The 15,450-nt window shown below is 43.4% G+C and overlaps 3 protein-coding genes across 4 annotated transcripts; 1 reads left to right on the plus strand and 2 right to left on the minus strand.

The window, feature by feature from the left end:
- The first annotated feature begins 556 nt into the window (after window positions 1-556).
- Window positions 557-6,324, plus strand: LOC127035422 (uncharacterized). 2 transcript variants are annotated; one of them, XM_050925303.1, is made up of 5 exons: window positions 557-1,027; window positions 1,130-1,195; window positions 3,018-3,125; window positions 3,263-3,409; window positions 3,545-6,324. In XM_050925303.1, exons 1-5 carry the CDS (start codon window positions 928-930, stop codon window positions 4,294-4,296), a joined length of 1,173 nt encoding a protein of 390 aa, XP_050781260.1. In that variant the 5' UTR covers window positions 557-927; the 3' UTR covers window positions 4,297-6,324. The 2 variants fall into 2 exon arrangements, with proteins under 2 accessions (XP_050781260.1, XP_050781261.1); XM_050925304.1 differs by lacking the exon at window positions 3,263-3,409.
- A 4,536-nt stretch (window positions 6,325-10,860) lies between these two features.
- On the minus strand, window positions 10,861-12,168 carry LOC127035580 (uncharacterized protein F54H12.2-like). Its single transcript, XM_050925600.1, has 2 exons — window positions 11,353-12,168; window positions 10,861-11,193 (listed from the first exon to the last, which is right to left on the minus strand). The coding sequence occupies exons 1-2, from the start codon at window positions 12,166-12,168 to the stop codon at window positions 10,861-10,863; spliced, it is 1,149 nt and encodes a 382-aa protein (XP_050781557.1).
- Window positions 12,169-12,525: 357 nt separating this feature from the next.
- Window positions 12,526-14,818, minus strand: LOC127035431 (uncharacterized). Its single transcript, XM_050925317.1, has 2 exons — window positions 14,652-14,818; window positions 12,526-13,829 (listed from the first exon to the last, which is right to left on the minus strand). Exon 2 carries the CDS (start codon window positions 13,415-13,417, stop codon window positions 12,677-12,679), a length of 741 nt encoding a protein of 246 aa, XP_050781274.1. The 5' UTR covers window positions 13,418-13,829; window positions 14,652-14,818; the 3' UTR covers window positions 12,526-12,676.
- Between the last annotated feature and the right edge of the window lie 632 nt (window positions 14,819-15,450).

The following is a 15,450-nucleotide window of genomic DNA, read 5'->3' on the forward strand; positions in this document are numbered from 1 at the left end:
AAACCAAACAAACAGGATAGTTCAGACATGTTTGAGTATAATACAGTTGTTATGGAGAGCTGCTTTTACCAGCAGGACCAAATATTGTTTTTTTTTTTTCATCCCATGTCCCTAAGTGGCTCTCTCAGGGATTGAACTCCCAACCTTGGGTTTACCAAACAATTACTTAAGCCACTGAGCTATCCTGCTTGTTGAAATAAATAGGTTTAAGCACACACCCCACCCTCACTGAATAGCCAGAATGTTTGCAATTACTTACCTTTGTTCCTATAGGGTTACAATTGATTGGTGAGTTGGATGGGGAGTTCTGATTAATATGAAATGCTATTGGACAGTTTAAATGTAACCCCCTGGGGTAAAGGTGAAGCACTATTGGGCAGTTTAAAAGACCCAGGAGTTGGTGGAATGCTATTGGACAGTTTAAATGTAACCCCCTGGGGTAAAGGTGGAGCACTATTGGGCAGTTTAAAGGACCCAGGAGTTGGTGGAATGCTATGAGTCATTCTTGCTAGAAAAACACTCCACCCCCCCCAAACTTTAAGCATGAAAGAAACAACCAACCCCAAGACATTAACTGATATTGCAAAAGGGGACCCTGCACTTGGAAATGGGGTACTGTTTAATACTGTAAGAAAGCCACAAATGTATTTTAACTTACAGGGGTGGAGGAAGCCCTATTGTGTATATAGCATGGTTCCCACAACAGAGATACAAAAGGGTGTTCTGCAGAATCTATTATTTGAGAGCTGTGGTGATTAAATTAACCTGTTAGCAACTATGTTGAAACAATGGGGCTAAGAGGGTATAAAAACCTTAGGTATGCTGCAGTCTGTCCTTTTAACAGAAAATCTTTTTACATAACTGCTGGACTGCAAAAAGAGGTAAGCTTGCTGTCTCTAACTCTGAAACTACTGCCACTTTTTGCCCATGCTGTCTTTAGTAAATAATGGTGCCTATGCTTATTGCAGTGTGATCTGTTTTAGCATGGAACCAGTAACTTCAAACTGCATTTTACCACCAGGCCAAGGTAAAAACCATTTTAACTATAGTTAGCTTAATACTGTTAATTTTAAAAAAGTATAGGGATTTGGTGGTAATGCTAACATGTTTGCTTGTTTTTAACCTGAAGGCCCACACACACATGGGGGGGAACAGAACAATCATGTTCCAGCAACACTTTATCCCATAGTGAAAGGTAACTTTTTTTTTTACACAACTGGTTTTTAAAATGCATGTGGGGTTTTTGAAAAGTGTGTGGCTGCAAGCTTGATTTGGGATGGGGGGGGGTGGATTTGTGAAGGCATAGGTTTTTTACATAAGTATTTGGTTTGTTTTAAACAGGTTTTTTGTTACTGTACATAATGTGGTGTGTGTTTAAAAATGGGCTTTGAGGGGGAAAGGCCCAAACACATGGGCTTTTAAATGCAGAGGGGTGGGGGGGCTGCAACTGGTTTTTAAAATGCATGTGGGTTTTTGAGAAATGTGTGTGGCTGCAAGCATGATTTGGGATGGGGGGGGGAGGGAGGCAAGGGGGATTTGTGAAGGCATAGGTTTTTTTAAAAAGTATTTGGTTTGTTTTAAACAGGTTTTTTTGTTACTGTACATAATGTGGTGTGTGTTTAAAAATGGCCTTTGAGGGGGAAAGACCCAAACACATGGGCTTTTAAATGCAGGGGGGGGGGGGGGCTGGCTGCAACTGGTTTTTAAAATGCATGTGGGCTTTTGAAAAGTGTGTGGCTGCAAGCTTGATTTGGGATGGGGGGGGTGGATTTGTGAAGGCATAGGTTTTTTACATAAGTATTTGGTTTGTTTTAAACAGGTTTTTTGTTACTGTACATAATGTGGTGTGTGTTTAAAAATGGGCTTTGAGGGGGAAAGGCCCAAACACATGGGCTTTTAAATGCAGAGGGGTGGGGGGGCTGCAACTGGTTTTTAAAATGCATGTGGGTTTTTGAGAAATGTGTGTGGCTGCAAGCATGATTTGGGATGGGGGGGGGGGGGGGAGGGAGGCAAGGGGGATTTGTGAAGGCATAGGTTTTTTTAAAAAGTATTTGGTTTGTTTTAAACAGGTTTTTTTGTTACTGTACATAATGTGGTGTGTGTTTAAAAATGGGCTTTGAGGGGGAAAGGCCCAAACACATGGGCTTTTAAATGCAGGGGGACGGGGGGGCTGCAACTGGTTTTTAAAATGCATGTGGGTTTTTGAAAAGTGTGTGTGGCTGCAAGCATGATTTGGTTTGTGTGTGTTATAAAGCTGGGATGGGGGGGGGGGAGGCAAGGGGGATTTGTGAAGGCATAGGTTTTTTTAAAAAGTATTTTGGTTTGTTTTAAACAGGTTTTTTTGTTACTGTACATAATGTGGTGTGTGTTTAAAAATGGGCTTTGAGGGGGAAAGGCCCAAACACATGGGCTTTTAAATGCAGGGGGGACGGGGGGGGCTGCAACTGGTTTTTAAAATGCATGTGGGTTTTTGAAAAGTGTGTGTGGCTGCAAGCATGATTTGGTTTGTGTGTGTTATAAAGCTGGGATGGGGGGGGGGAGGCAAGGGGGATTTGTGAAGGCATAGGTTTTTTTAAAAAGTATTTTGGTTTGTTTTAAACAGGTTTTTTGTTACTGTACATAATGTGGTGTGTGTTTAAAAATGGGCTTTGAGGGGGAAAGGCCCAAACACATGGGCTTTTAAATGCAGAGGGGTGGGGTGGGGGCTGCAGCTGGTTTTTAAATGCATGTGGGCTTTTGAAAAGTGTGTGTTATAAAGCTGGGGTGGGGGGGGGGGGGAGGCAAGGGGGATTTGTGAAGGCATAGTATTTTTTAAAAAGTATTTGGTTTTTACTGTGCATAATGGATTTTTAAAAAGCAGTTTTTGGTTTTTATTTTGCGAAATAAGATGTTTATTGTAGGGCCAGAAATGGATTATTTTGTTGTAAAGCTATGATTTTTTAAATAGAAAAACACCCTGCTGAATGAATATATATAATTTAAGTTTTACAAGATGGCTTTATGTGTTTGCTCCACAGTACTGTCAAAACATGACCAGAGGGAAAACAAACTCAAAAGAAAAAGAGAGGAGAAAGCTGAAAAGGAAAATTTACCAGCATCAGTGACTGATGGACAGATGAAGCCCAGTAAATATATTTTGCTTATTGGTTTAGTTGTTCTATGAGGTTTTGTATTTTAAGTAAATACACAGGTGTGGGTGAGAGAGAGAGAGAGATGGTAAAATTCAGTTTTTGTAAACTGTTGTGTTTTTTTCCCCTCATAGGCATGGGCAACCTTTCTGAAAATACTGTAGTCAGCGCTACAAGGACACCTCCTCCAGAACCACCAAAGAAACTCAAAAGAAAAAGAGAGGAGACAACTGAAAAGGAAAATTTACCAGCATCAGTGACTGATGGACAGATGAAGCCCAGTAAATATATTTTGCTTATTGGTTTAGTTGTTCTATGAGGTTTTGTATTTTAAGTAAATACACAGGTGTGGGTGAGAGAGAGATGGTAAAATTCAGTTTTTGTAAACTGTTGTTATGGTTTCTTTCCCCTCATAGGCATGGGCAACCTTTCTGAAAATGCTGTAGTCAGCGCTACAAGCACACCTCCTCCAGAAGAACTACCAAAGAACCAAAAATCTGCTTTGAGACCTTTAACAACGCAAAACAGCACTGAAGTGCAGATGAAGCATCCGGGCAGCCCAGACCTCATATACGTGAAACCCAAGGACAAAACAAAAGACTCTGGTAAAAAGCAACCACACAAACACAACTCCTGTTGCTCAGCGGCTACAGCCACACCAAGCCCTGAGAAAACTGTGAGTGAAAATGCCCACGTTCACAAACCCAGAGCACGCACTCTAGGGGTTCTGAAGGTGCGCAAACCTGGAGCATGTGGTGTATGGGCTCCATATAAAAAACCACGGTCTAGAAGCTTCTGCGATGCCAAGGTGTTGCAACCACACACACACAATTCCAGTTCCTCAGCGGCCACCGCCACAGCAAGCCCTGAGAAAACTGTGAAAGAAAATGCCCACGTTCACAAACCCGGAGCATGCGCTCCAGGGGTTGTGAATAAAACACCGAGCACTGACAAAACATTCTCCCAAAACCATAAGCTCGCCACAGCTCCCCCAAGTTCTAGTGTTTGGGAAGAGTTTGATGCTTCCATCAGAAAAGTGATGGATGCTGTATCCTCGGGGAGTCTAAAAGAACGGCCTTCTAGAAAGACTTGGGAAAAATATGATGCTTTGTTCAGAGCAATGTTAAAAGACAAGAGGGCTGAAAAGGGTGTCTCTGAGCAGGCATGACTAGTCGTGGAAAGGGGCCTGGGTAAAAGGGGCACCCTCCAGAGTACACATCAGCTTATGTGTAAACAAAAGGGGGGACAGCGCTTGAGGGATAAACGAATGGCTGCCAAAAAGTTTCAGGCCAGGGTGGCTGTAAAAATCTTAAAAAGGGCTAAAGAGGTAATGAGGAAAAAAAAACAAAGAGAGATGCCTCCTACTGGAGGCTCTCAGACTGGCTTCTCTGAAAATGGGGAGATGGAATCAGACTCTGGTTTAGCAAATTCCCCAGAGGGCTCTCTAGACAGGCCCCATTCTACTTCCAATGACCCTCATGGAGGCTTCTCAGAGTTTGACTCCCAAATAGCATCTGATGTAGAAGATCCCGCTAATGATCCCATAGAGGAACCCCCAAGTAACCCCGAAAATGCAGAGGTGTATATGGAAAGAGTGAGAAGTTGGCAACATGAATTACCTAGATTTGGGGGGTCGGTATATTGTGAGGAATTTCGTTTTGTCAATCTTGAGCAAGTAAATTCAGCTCAGCGGGTTGTTGAAGCCATACACCAGGGAATACAGTTGGTACTCGATGATGTTAATGGTAGGGTAGGCCCTGATGATTACGTTCAGTTACGTTTAGAGAGCCGTAATTTAGCTAACCCTTTGTTTTCAGTCAGAAGAACTAGGGATGAGCTATCTGCTGAGGATTTCTTAAATCAGACCTCAAAGCTGCTACAGAGCAATAGAGAGTTGCATCTCGATGGGACATTGCGCCTTGTTGTGACAGTTGTAAAAAACAGGGGTGGGGGTGCTCGTAGAGTTTTAAATTCTATCCTTAGTAGTCAAATTATTCATAAAAAAAGACAGTGTTTGGTAGACCTGACTTACACCGGTACCAATCTGTGTTTTGCGGGTGGCCTTTTGGCCGTCATGTCCGATCGTAAACCTACGGACACGGAATTGTTAGCGGAGGCGAGAAAGTTGCATGAGAAACTGGGGTGGTCAGATCAAAAAAAGATTCTGGTCAGTGACGTAGCAAAGTTTGAACAGCATTTAGGAGTGAACATACACGTGGTGCTGTATACGGAAAAAGGTGGCTGGGGCTTTTTTAAAACAGGAGGCCTCACGTACCCCAAGACTTATTTCATCCTGTTGCACGATGAGCATTACTATGGAGTTCTGGATGTGAAAAAGTTGTTTGGAGCGAAAAATTATTGTGAGTTTTGCCACACGGTGTACAGCCACGACCACTCTTGTAGGTATCGTTGCCGCCTCTGCTTGAGTGTAACGTGCTCAGACAGCGTGGGCGTGCAGCTGCGGTGTCCTAGCTGTAGACTGTATTGTCGATCCAAAGAATGTTTAGACAGACATGTCGACTGTGCATCAAAAAACCAAGTTGAATGCCTGTCTAAAACTTTGTGTGATAAGTGTCAGTCTTACGTGAACAAGCGGCATAAGTGTAAAGGGAGGCGATGTAAGCAGTGTCAGGGTTTGATTGTTGGTGATGTAGACAGTCACTTTTGTTTTATGGATAGCCTTAGAAAGCCTGAATCCTCAGAAAAGTATATTTTTTATGATTTTGAATGCATGCAGGAGACTGGGTTGCACACTCCCAATTACATTTTTGCTATGTCCTTAAATCCAGAAAAATCCTGGGAATTTAAGGGCGATGAGTGTCTGTCTGTCTTTGTTAAGACCTTTATCGGCAAAGAGTTTCGCGACTATACGTTCCTAGCGCACAATTCCAAAGGTTATGATGCGTACTTCATCGTTAGGCAGTTACTGAAGGAAAAGATGTGCATAGAACTGATCACTCAGGGTAGTAAACTAATGTGTGTGGAAGTGAAGGCCCTGGGGATTCGTTTTATAGACTCTTTAAACTTCTTGCCCATGAAGCTTAGCAAGCTACCGCAGGCATTGGGATTTGAAGGGTGCAAAGGTTATTTTCCACATTTTTTTAACACTGTAAAAAATCAAAATTATGTGGGACCTATGCCCAGTGTGGCACACTATGGTGTAGAAAGCATGATGCCCAGGGAGAAAACAGAGTTTCTCGACTGGTATCAGGATCACAGTTCTGAGGTGTTTGACTTGCAGAAAGAGCTCGCGTATTACTGTCAGCAGGATGTCAAAATTTTGAGACAGGCTTGTATTCTATACAGAAAAGAGATTATGAAAATGACGGAGAAGGGAGATGTAGTAGAGAAAGAACCTGGTAAATTCACCGAAGTAAAACTGTGCATAGATCCATTCCAGTACATAACACTGGCATCTGTTTGCATGGCTATGTACAGGTTTATGTTTTTGGAGCCTAACACAGTAGCTCTTCTGCCTCCAGACAACTATCACAGGCAGAAAAAAAGATATTCAACTCCATCTATTCAGTGGCTGTTGTATATCTCTTACAAAGAAAATATACAAATACGGCATGCTTTACAGGGTGGGGAACTACAGGTAGGACCCTACTTTTTAGACGGTTATGCCGATGTTGATGGGGTACGCACAGCCTTTGAGTTTAATGGATGTTTTTTCCACGGCTGTGTCACCTGTTATTGTGAAAAAGCACAAAATCCTATGACGGGGACATCTTTTGGGTTTCTTTATTACAAGACGCAGCTCAAGGCTGACTATCTGAAACGACTTGGTTTTGTAGTGAGGACTCTTTGGGAGCACGAGTGGGAGGTGATGAAAGAAACAGACAGGGAGTTGGCAGACTTTTTAAACCGAGCCCAGTTACCCCAGCCTCTTGTGCCTAGAGATGCTCTTTTTGGGGGGAGAACAAACGCTATCCGCCTGTATTACAAGCCTAACCCCGGGGAAGAAATCCACTATTATGATTTTACCAGCCTGTACCCTTTCGTAAACAAAACCAAAGAATACCCTATCGGACACCCCGATATACTTTATGACAAATTTGGACCCCTGGCAAATTATTTTGGAATTGCAAAAGTTAAAGTTTACCCCCCACGAGGTCTCTTTTTTCCATTGTTACCCGTCAGAGTGGGTGGCAAGCTTATGTTCCCGCTATGCCAAACCTGTGCGGAAACCGAGCAGCGGGAGATATGCACCCATACTGACGAGGAGCGGGCCATCCTGGGGACTTGGTGCACGGTGGAATTGAACGCGGCTATAGCGAAGGGGTACGTGGTGGCTGAAATCTATGAAATCTGGCATTTTAATGAAAAATCTAATAAACTCTTTTCAGAGTACATAAAATTACACCTCCGCCAGAAACAAGAGGCTTCAGGGTATCCCAGTTGGTGCACCAACGAGGAAAAACAAAATAAGTACATTAGCGATTTCTACCAGAAAGAAGGCGTTCGTTTACGCCAACATGAGATCAGATCAAACCCTGCTAAACGCCAAATCGCTAAACTGTTTTTAAATTCTCTGTGGGGTAAATTCGGCCAAAGAACCAACCTACCCAACACCAGCATCGTGAGAGACCCTGACGAACTCTTGCAGTACCTATTTTCCCCCAATTACAAGGTTTCATCCTGCGAGTTTATCGATGATGAAACAGCGTGCGTGTCTTGGAAGCACGCAAAAGAACGGTACTCTGTCTCTGGCAATACCAATGTTGTCATAGCCTGTTTCACCACCGCTTATGCCCGCTTAGAATTATACAGTCTGCTAGACGGTTTGCAAGAGCGGTGCCTGTACCACGACACTGACTCGGTGATATTTGTGAAAAGGGAGGGTGCCTGGAATCCCCCTCTGGGGGATTATTTAGGGGAGCTCACAAGTGAGCTCCCGCCAGATCAACACATCACCGAGTTTGTGTCGGCAGGCCCAAAAACGTATGGGTATAAGTTGTCTGGAGGAAAGGCCTGTATAAAAGTCAAAGGTATTACCCTAAACGTAGCAAACTGTGAAAAAATCAACTTTGAAAGTTTAAGAGATCTAGTCCTGGACTACTGCACGGGCCTGCGAGATAACGAAAACACCTCAAAAAAGATAGAGGTGCAGCAGCCCTCTATCGTAAGAAACAAAAACCAGTGGCAAATAGAAACAAAAACCCTTAAAAAAACACAAAAAGTGGTTTATAACAAGAGGGTCCTAGGAAAAGGTTTTAAAACCCTGCCCTACGGCTTTTGAAAAAAAAATGGATACGAGGTGGAAACACCCCTTTTCCGCAATTCTTGCGGGGCCTAGCAACTGCGGAAAAAGTTACTTTATAAAAAATGTGTTGAATAATGCCAAACAAACACTATCTGTTATGCCTGAGAATATCGTGTGGTGTTATAGTTGTTGGCAACCTCTGTATAAAGAACTGCTCTGTAAATATCCCTTTATCAATTTTATGGAGGGGTTGCCTGATGCTTTGGATGATGACAGTTTGTTTCCTACTAATAAAGTAAATATGGTTATCATAGACGATCTGATGAACTCTGCTTGTGAAAGCAATGAAATCGAGAAAGCTTTTACCAAGTACGTGCATCACAGAAACCTGAGCATTATGTATATAGTTCAGAACGTATTTTGTCAGGGAAAAAAGAGTCGCACAATTAACCTAAACACAAAGTACATGGTTCTGTTCAAAAACCCCAGGGATAAATTACAAATCGCTACGCTCGCTCGGCAAATGTACCCTGGCAAAGCTCAATTCTTTCTAGAAGCTTTTGAGGATGCTACCAAAAGACCTTATGGCTACCTGGTGGTGGATTTAAATGCTTCCACACCGGAAGCTTATAGACTAAGAACCGGTCTTTTCCCTCCAGACTGGCCAGTGGTTTATACTTTAAAAAAAACAGCTGGATATAAAAAGAAATGACTTATCGGCAGGTCCCTTTTTAACAGCTGGGACTGCTGACTGAAAACATGTCTAGCTGCGTGAAGAGAAACCTGGGCCTTTTAAAATTACTTAGCAAATCGTCCCCGCAGCAAAGGAAGGCTATTCTGTGTTCGGCCTCTGACGATCTAGTAGTGGCCATCTCAGAAATAGCGCTCAATACCTTAAAAGGAAACATACCTTTAACACAAAATCAAGTGCGTGTGTTGAAAAAGAAACGCACGCTTATAAAAACTTTGTGTAATAAGAGCGTTTCACTTAAAAGAAAAAAGCATCTGGTAAAGCAGTCTGGGGGGTTTATTGGGCCTCTGTTAAGTTTTGCTATCCCTCTGATAACAGGGCTTTTAACTAATCGATAATGGAGTATGCAGAAAAAATGTACCTGGTGCCCAGCCACCAGTTGGAGCAATTAAGGGCTCCCCCTCCAGCAGAGGAAAATATCAGAACAACAGCAACTCGCTTACTGGACGCTGAAATGAAGTCTGTTCTTCAAAGAACTGACCTGGCCGAATACGAAAAGGCTAAACTTTACAGCGCCGTGCTTCAAAGGTACCTAACGTACGTGAGGCAAAGTGATGCGGATAAAGGGAAAATAAGTCTGTTTCTACCGGAACAGGAACAAAGCGTAACTGCCAAACCCCCAGAAACACCAAAGAACTCAGACTCTATTGCTCAGGAGGTGCTGGATAATGTGAATAAGCGTTATAAAAAAAATGCAATAGTATTGCTAAATAAACTGGGGCAGGATAAAAATCTCTCTTCATGGAATGATAAAGGGTCTTTTGTGTACAAAGGCTCTGTGGTTAATGGTTCTAACATGCTTGACTTAGTCAGGGCTGTCACCCAAACTCGCTCTGTACCTAGCAAACGTGTACCTAAAGGATGGGATGTGTTTATGAATGCCATGGCGGAACTGAACGTACCATCTTCTGTCATGGGCAATGCAGCCAACAGAGACCTTTTGGAACGCCTCAAGGCCTCGACTGCTGACACCGGGGTGGATCAGGAATCCGTGACCCCTTTTTTGCCCTATAAAAAAAAAAAAAGATTGGCTAAAAGAGCCCAATGGCTCAGTGTGTAACGTTTTTCACATTCTAAAAATTTTAAAACTTGTAATGTTTTGCTTTAAATAAAACATTTCTAGATTTTTTTTAAAAAATCTGTGTAATTTTTTCAATTGGTCATTTAAAAAAACAGACAAACATCAATTTCTTTAAACCCCTAACCTGGGGTGCTTTATTGGGTAACATGGCTATAAAAATCATTACAAGATACACATGTCTGGGCTTGTTGAAACATGTTTTGAGCAAGGCTAGGCATGCCCAAAAATTTAAATTTATTTTTTACAAAATTTATCACCATCCGGTCATTTTGCACTAAGTCGTCAGAATACAATTTTAAAATCCGGTCAAAAGATAAACCCTTGCTACGATGATGTAAAAAAAACACGCAGTGATAGCCACAGGCGACGGAGCGGGGGTCTTGTAATTGTCTATTGTGAAACACCATGTCTGTGGCATTTTTGTTTAAAAATTTCATAATGCTTTTAGGAAACAACACGCTGTTCGGGGGTTGCCCATATGAGTCAAAAAACTCTCCACGGTTATGCTCCGCCAGATACAGGGCGAGCCAGTGTTCACCCGGTTGGTTGTGTGGATGCGTGTTCACCACCAAACCTACGGGCCTCTGAGACAGCTTGCTTCCAGGGAGCCAATCACAAGGGAACACATCTAAAAAATTCTTTTTTGTGTAAGGATCCGTTGATAAGACACGTGAGAGCTGCACGGTGTCCATGTTCACATGTAGTCAAACAGAACGTTTCTTCTCTGATTTATTTCTATGACATTGTCAAAAACTCCATACACAATCATATTGACGGTAACCGTTAAAGCCTTTCCAAACCGTATTTCTGCTCTCAGGTTCCCAGTTTTAATCAGGGAATAGTGATCTGCGCATTCCTGGTCGGGAGACAGGTCAAAGGCAAACAAGGTGTAACCCTGTGCAAACTCCTCACGGTCGATTAACAGAGAACGATCTTTCATGTGTTTACCAGCTGTCTGTACCAGATTCATGTATTCTCTCACGCAGCGTCCTGCCTCGAAGTCCGGTTGCAGAGGCTTGGTCGGTACCTGTTCACCATCCACATACAGGGCCACAAAATTAATATCGTAATGTTTAAAATGAAAGGGATTTTTAGTGTAACTGCCGCTAAAGGCATCGTTATCCACAAATCCTAGGACAAGCATTTTGGGTAACTGTCCCAAGAACAGGTTTTCCTGGTTACTGACCCTGCTGCCTGCAGGGATGCTAAACACTTTCATTCCCACACGGTCCACGGGGTATTTAGCATTAGCGGCAAGCAGGGCCTCTGCATGCCCCAAACGGACACCCGGGGCCACCCGTACTTTCTTCACAAAAAGGGACGCTGATACAATGCGCAGTTTAAAGCCTTCAGCCGCACTGCCCATTAAACAGAAGGCGTCTTTACTGCGTGTCAGTTTAATTTTCACATCCACTCCGTTTAACAAAAGTTTTTCTTGAAAAAACAGGTCACTGTGTAGATGGCCCAGCAGCTCTACCGTTCTGCTCTGGGCTGTCAGCTTTGCACGCTTCACAAACCCTAGATTCTCTCCATCCAACTCTGTTTTTTCATGTTGTCCAGCAGTGTCTTTGTAAAACAGGCCGGCAGAAAATTGCGTGGCGAGGGTGTCATCGCTGTAATTGAGCACTGATTCTATAAAGGCCCTGTAAGGGTAACAGTTGTTGCTTTGGCTTACAAGGCGGTCTCCCAGCGTAACATCCAACTGACTGAAAATAGAGGCCACGGGGTAATTCACCAGGCCCACTTCAGCGTCCGCAGCAAGTTCAGTTCCGTCTCCTTTTACAATCTTGCAACACAGGTAAAGCAGCGTGTTGTTTAAATCCATATAATCTATGCCATTCCCTGCTATAAAAAAGTCAATGGGGGCAGACTCCGTAACGGCCGATAGAGGTGGCACCTCGATGTAAATGCTTTTCTCGATGCTGGTCTGCGTAGGGGCTATTTGAAACAAGTCTAGTTCGGATTTGGTGCACTCTTCAGACCCGCAGTGAACAAAAGCCATATTGATTAAAATATGTCTCTTTTACCAAGCAGAGCGCGTCTCCTCTTTTGCCCAGGCTGCTTCTTGGACTTTCGTTTATGGCCGGCTCTGCATGTCAAAGCCCTTCTTTTAAAAGGTTTTGGGGGACCTGTGCGTCGCGGGTATGACGTATTTCTCTTTCTTTTCTTCCTCCTTTTAATGTACATCAGCCCCGATCCTTCCTGTGAAGCTGTATTCCCCACCTTCTCCAGAACAGCACGGGAGACATGACCTACCACATCTTTAGCTATGTTTTGAGCGGCGGTTTTTACGTGGGGCTTAATAATTTCTAGCCCCCTCCTCAAAAGCGGTACAGCTTTTCTAAAGAGGCTACGAAATATTCCACCCACACCAGCCCCGTACATCACGGGGGCCCCATGATATCCAGGAAGGGCGTATCCAGCCTGGGCTTTGTAATAGTTCCTGTAGATGGTGGGGTCGCCATAATTTTTTAGGATCGCCATAATAGTGGTTTTTTTTTTTTTGCTTTTTAGAAACCTCGCTCTCTCCGCGGTCGCAAATGCAGCTTGATGATCACCTTGCCGAAGCGAAATGAGACATGTCTGTTCTGATCTGTCTTTATTTCAATGGTAATGGTGTCGATGTGGTGTTTACTAACAGGAACGTAATGAGGTTTATCATAGGTGATGGTAACAAACTCATTGTTCCTTCCTTGGACAGGGACGCAGCGTAACAGGGGAACAGAAAAGTCCCCCACAAACTGGTGTTCTACAATATCCGTGTACAGATACAAGGAGTTAAAACCCCCTGTAATGTCTGCTGAGAAGGGAAATTTTTGGACGTTGCGTTTTGGGCCCAAACCCAAAATGTTAGCTAGTTCCCCGCCAGTAGAAAACCCGTAGTTAAAATTGGTAGATTTAAGTCTCACTTTTCTACCTACAGGGTCGTAGTTCATGACCATCTCAGGCGGTCCTTGGTGACGAGCCATGGTGCTGTTCATATGCTCCAGTAATTCAGGTATGGTCGAGTAATAACCTCGTCGTAGGATGAAATTCCACTTCATATCTTCAAAGGTAATTTCAAAAGGGGTGTCTTCATTGATAGTGTTCCAGCTGTGCGGGTATTGTATTTCCACTAACCCCACCTCCCAGGCACCCGGGAGATCCAAGGGCTTAATTAGCCGTATTGTAAAGTTCGAGATGGTGTTTTGGGGAAAAACTGCAGAGCTGGCATTGCTGGGCAAAGTGATGTAAAACCCGCCGTCGCTCATTATTATTTTTTCTTCTATCTGTCTTTGCAGGAGGAATTGGTTTTTTGTTTTTTTTTTTCTCTCTTTGTTTTGTGTCTAAATGTCACAGAGTTGAGAAGCTTCCACCCAGCTGTTAAACTTATCAGGCCAACCCAACCATTTTACCAGTAAGTGTTTTTTTCTCCCTTTTCCTTTCTCCGCTAGAATTTTTTCAATCCTGTAAATCCTGTCTCGTTTGGGGTTTACTTTTTGTAACTCTTCAGGGTAAAAAGATCCAGTAACTGCCTCACCTTCGTAATCTTTTAATCGGTATACAGGTCTTCGGCCCCTGGTTAAGGCTTCATCCACTATGAATATCTCATCGGTAAACGTCTGTTCATAACCTTTTTCAAAAGCGCCTTTGGTTTTAGATAGTCTCACGTGATCGCCTTTTCTAAAAGGGGGAACAACCTGTTTTATTTTAAAACTGTCTCCATAAACCGTTTTCCACACCTTCAGAGAATTTGAAGGGTTAACATCTATGGGTCTGGTACGTATAGTCCTGTGAAAGCTCTGGTTATAACTCTTTATAAAGTCAGGTAAGACGTCAATGTAGCGAAAGGTGTTATGGGCTGTAAAATATCTCCACATCCTAGTTTTTAAAGTTCTGTTAAATCGCTCCACAACCCCTGCTTTGACTTCATTATTAGTAAGAAAATGGTGAACCCCATGCTGCTTTAACAGTCCACTTAAAGGTTTGTTTAAAAATTCTTTCCCCCGATCGGTTTGTAATTTTTGAGGCACGCGACCTTCGCTGAAAATAGCTTTAAAGGCCTTGGATACCTCACCACTTGTCTTGTCTTTTAGGCATAAGGCCCAGGCATATTTGGATAAAATGTCTATCACTGTTAAGATGTACTTAAAGCCACTGTTGTGTTTGGAGAACTGATGCATATCCACCAAATCTGCCTGCCACTGTGCATCCACATCTGAAACAATAGTCTTGTTTCTTTTAAAATGTATTCGAGCTGGTTTGTGTAAAGTGTATGCATCCTGGTCTGAAAGCCAAGCTGTTACCTGTCTTCTATTTAAAGTTTTACTATGCTTTCTGGCCACTTGAAAAAGAGAGTTCACCCCGCCAAAGCTCCCAACTTCCCTGGGATTGTAATATATTTTCTTTAACAGAGCTGTCGGTGTAGACATGACTGTTACTGGTACCGTCTTTTACTACCACAAGTATGAAAGGGGACACGCTCATATTGACACATTTAAATACATTTTATTAATTGCCTGGTTTAACATGATCTTTTACAGCCGCCTGTAAAATGGACGCCATAACTGCTACCATAAGGGAGTCTGAGCTGTTTCATTCTTCCATTTTGTGATTTTCGGTTTCAGATCTGTCTCTTGGATAGCAGTAAAAACAGCTGACGCGCAAGTTCTTAAAGGCATCTAGAAAGGCATCGTCGAGCTCCTGAAAGATTTTCAGAAAAAGAAACAGAGTAAGTACCCCAGCTGCTGGGGTTTTTTTTTAATTTACGCAAACCCCCGGTTCCTAGCTTCATTACCCACCCCCTCCTCTACCGCCATTTCTTAATCGTTCATTTACCTGAGCGCCATCTTTTCCATTTGCCTTGTCCACCGGTGACTCTCCCAAGTGGCGATCTGAGGGGGTGGACAAAGAGAGGTCATCAGGCTCCTCAGGGCGCCTCACGAGGGGTTTCTGGTCGGTTTCCGACGTATCCATCAACTGGTCGGCCAAAGGGCTCCTCTCGGTCGTTCCCTCCTCCTCAGAACTGTCGCTGGTGTAGGTCCTGCGCCACATAAGTATGGTGCTTGGGTCCAAAACAAAGTTCGAAGTTCTAACGGGGGTGGTAAAGGAGTCCATGTTTTCCTCTGAGCAGCCTTTCCACGCTTTCTAAAACACGTGTCCTTGGTAAGAAAAATGGCCTCCTCTGTTCGGCGCTGGTACTTATGGGGTATTGGTGCTGCACTCGGGTTGGCGGAGGGCCTTGGGAGGAGTTCTTAGAGGGGTCACCCCGGTTGGTCAAAATCTCCTCTCGGGGTGGTCCTTT

The sequence above is a fragment of the Gopherus flavomarginatus genome, chromosome 16 (assembly GCF_025201925.1).
Source record: "Gopherus flavomarginatus isolate rGopFla2 chromosome 16, rGopFla2.mat.asm, whole genome shotgun sequence".
In the NCBI taxonomy this organism is placed as follows: domain Eukaryota; kingdom Metazoa; phylum Chordata; order Testudines; family Testudinidae; genus Gopherus; species Gopherus flavomarginatus.

Coding starts and splice junctions, on each gene's coding strand:
- LOC127035422 (XM_050925303.1), top strand. CDS start 928: ATGCTGTCTTTAGTAAATAATGGTGCCTATGCTTATTGCAGTGTGATC. Junction 1,028..1,129: donor CATTTTACCACCAGGCCAAG/GTAAAAACCATT, acceptor TTTAACCTGAAG/GCCCACACACACATGGGGGG. Junction 1,196..3,017: donor ACTTTATCCCATAGTGAAAG/GTAACTTTTTTT, acceptor TTTGCTCCACAG/TACTGTCAAAACATGACCAG.
- LOC127035580 (XM_050925600.1), bottom strand. CDS start 12,168: ATGGCTTTTGTTCACTGCGGGTCTGAAGAGTGCACCAAATCCGAACTA. Junction 11,194..11,352: donor GCATCCCTGCAGGCAGCAGG/GTCAGTAACCAG, acceptor GATGGTGAACAG/GTACCGACCAAGCCTCTGCA.
- LOC127035431 (XM_050925317.1), bottom strand. CDS start 13,417: ATGAGCGACGGCGGGTTTTACATCACTTTGCCCAGCAATGCCAGCTCT.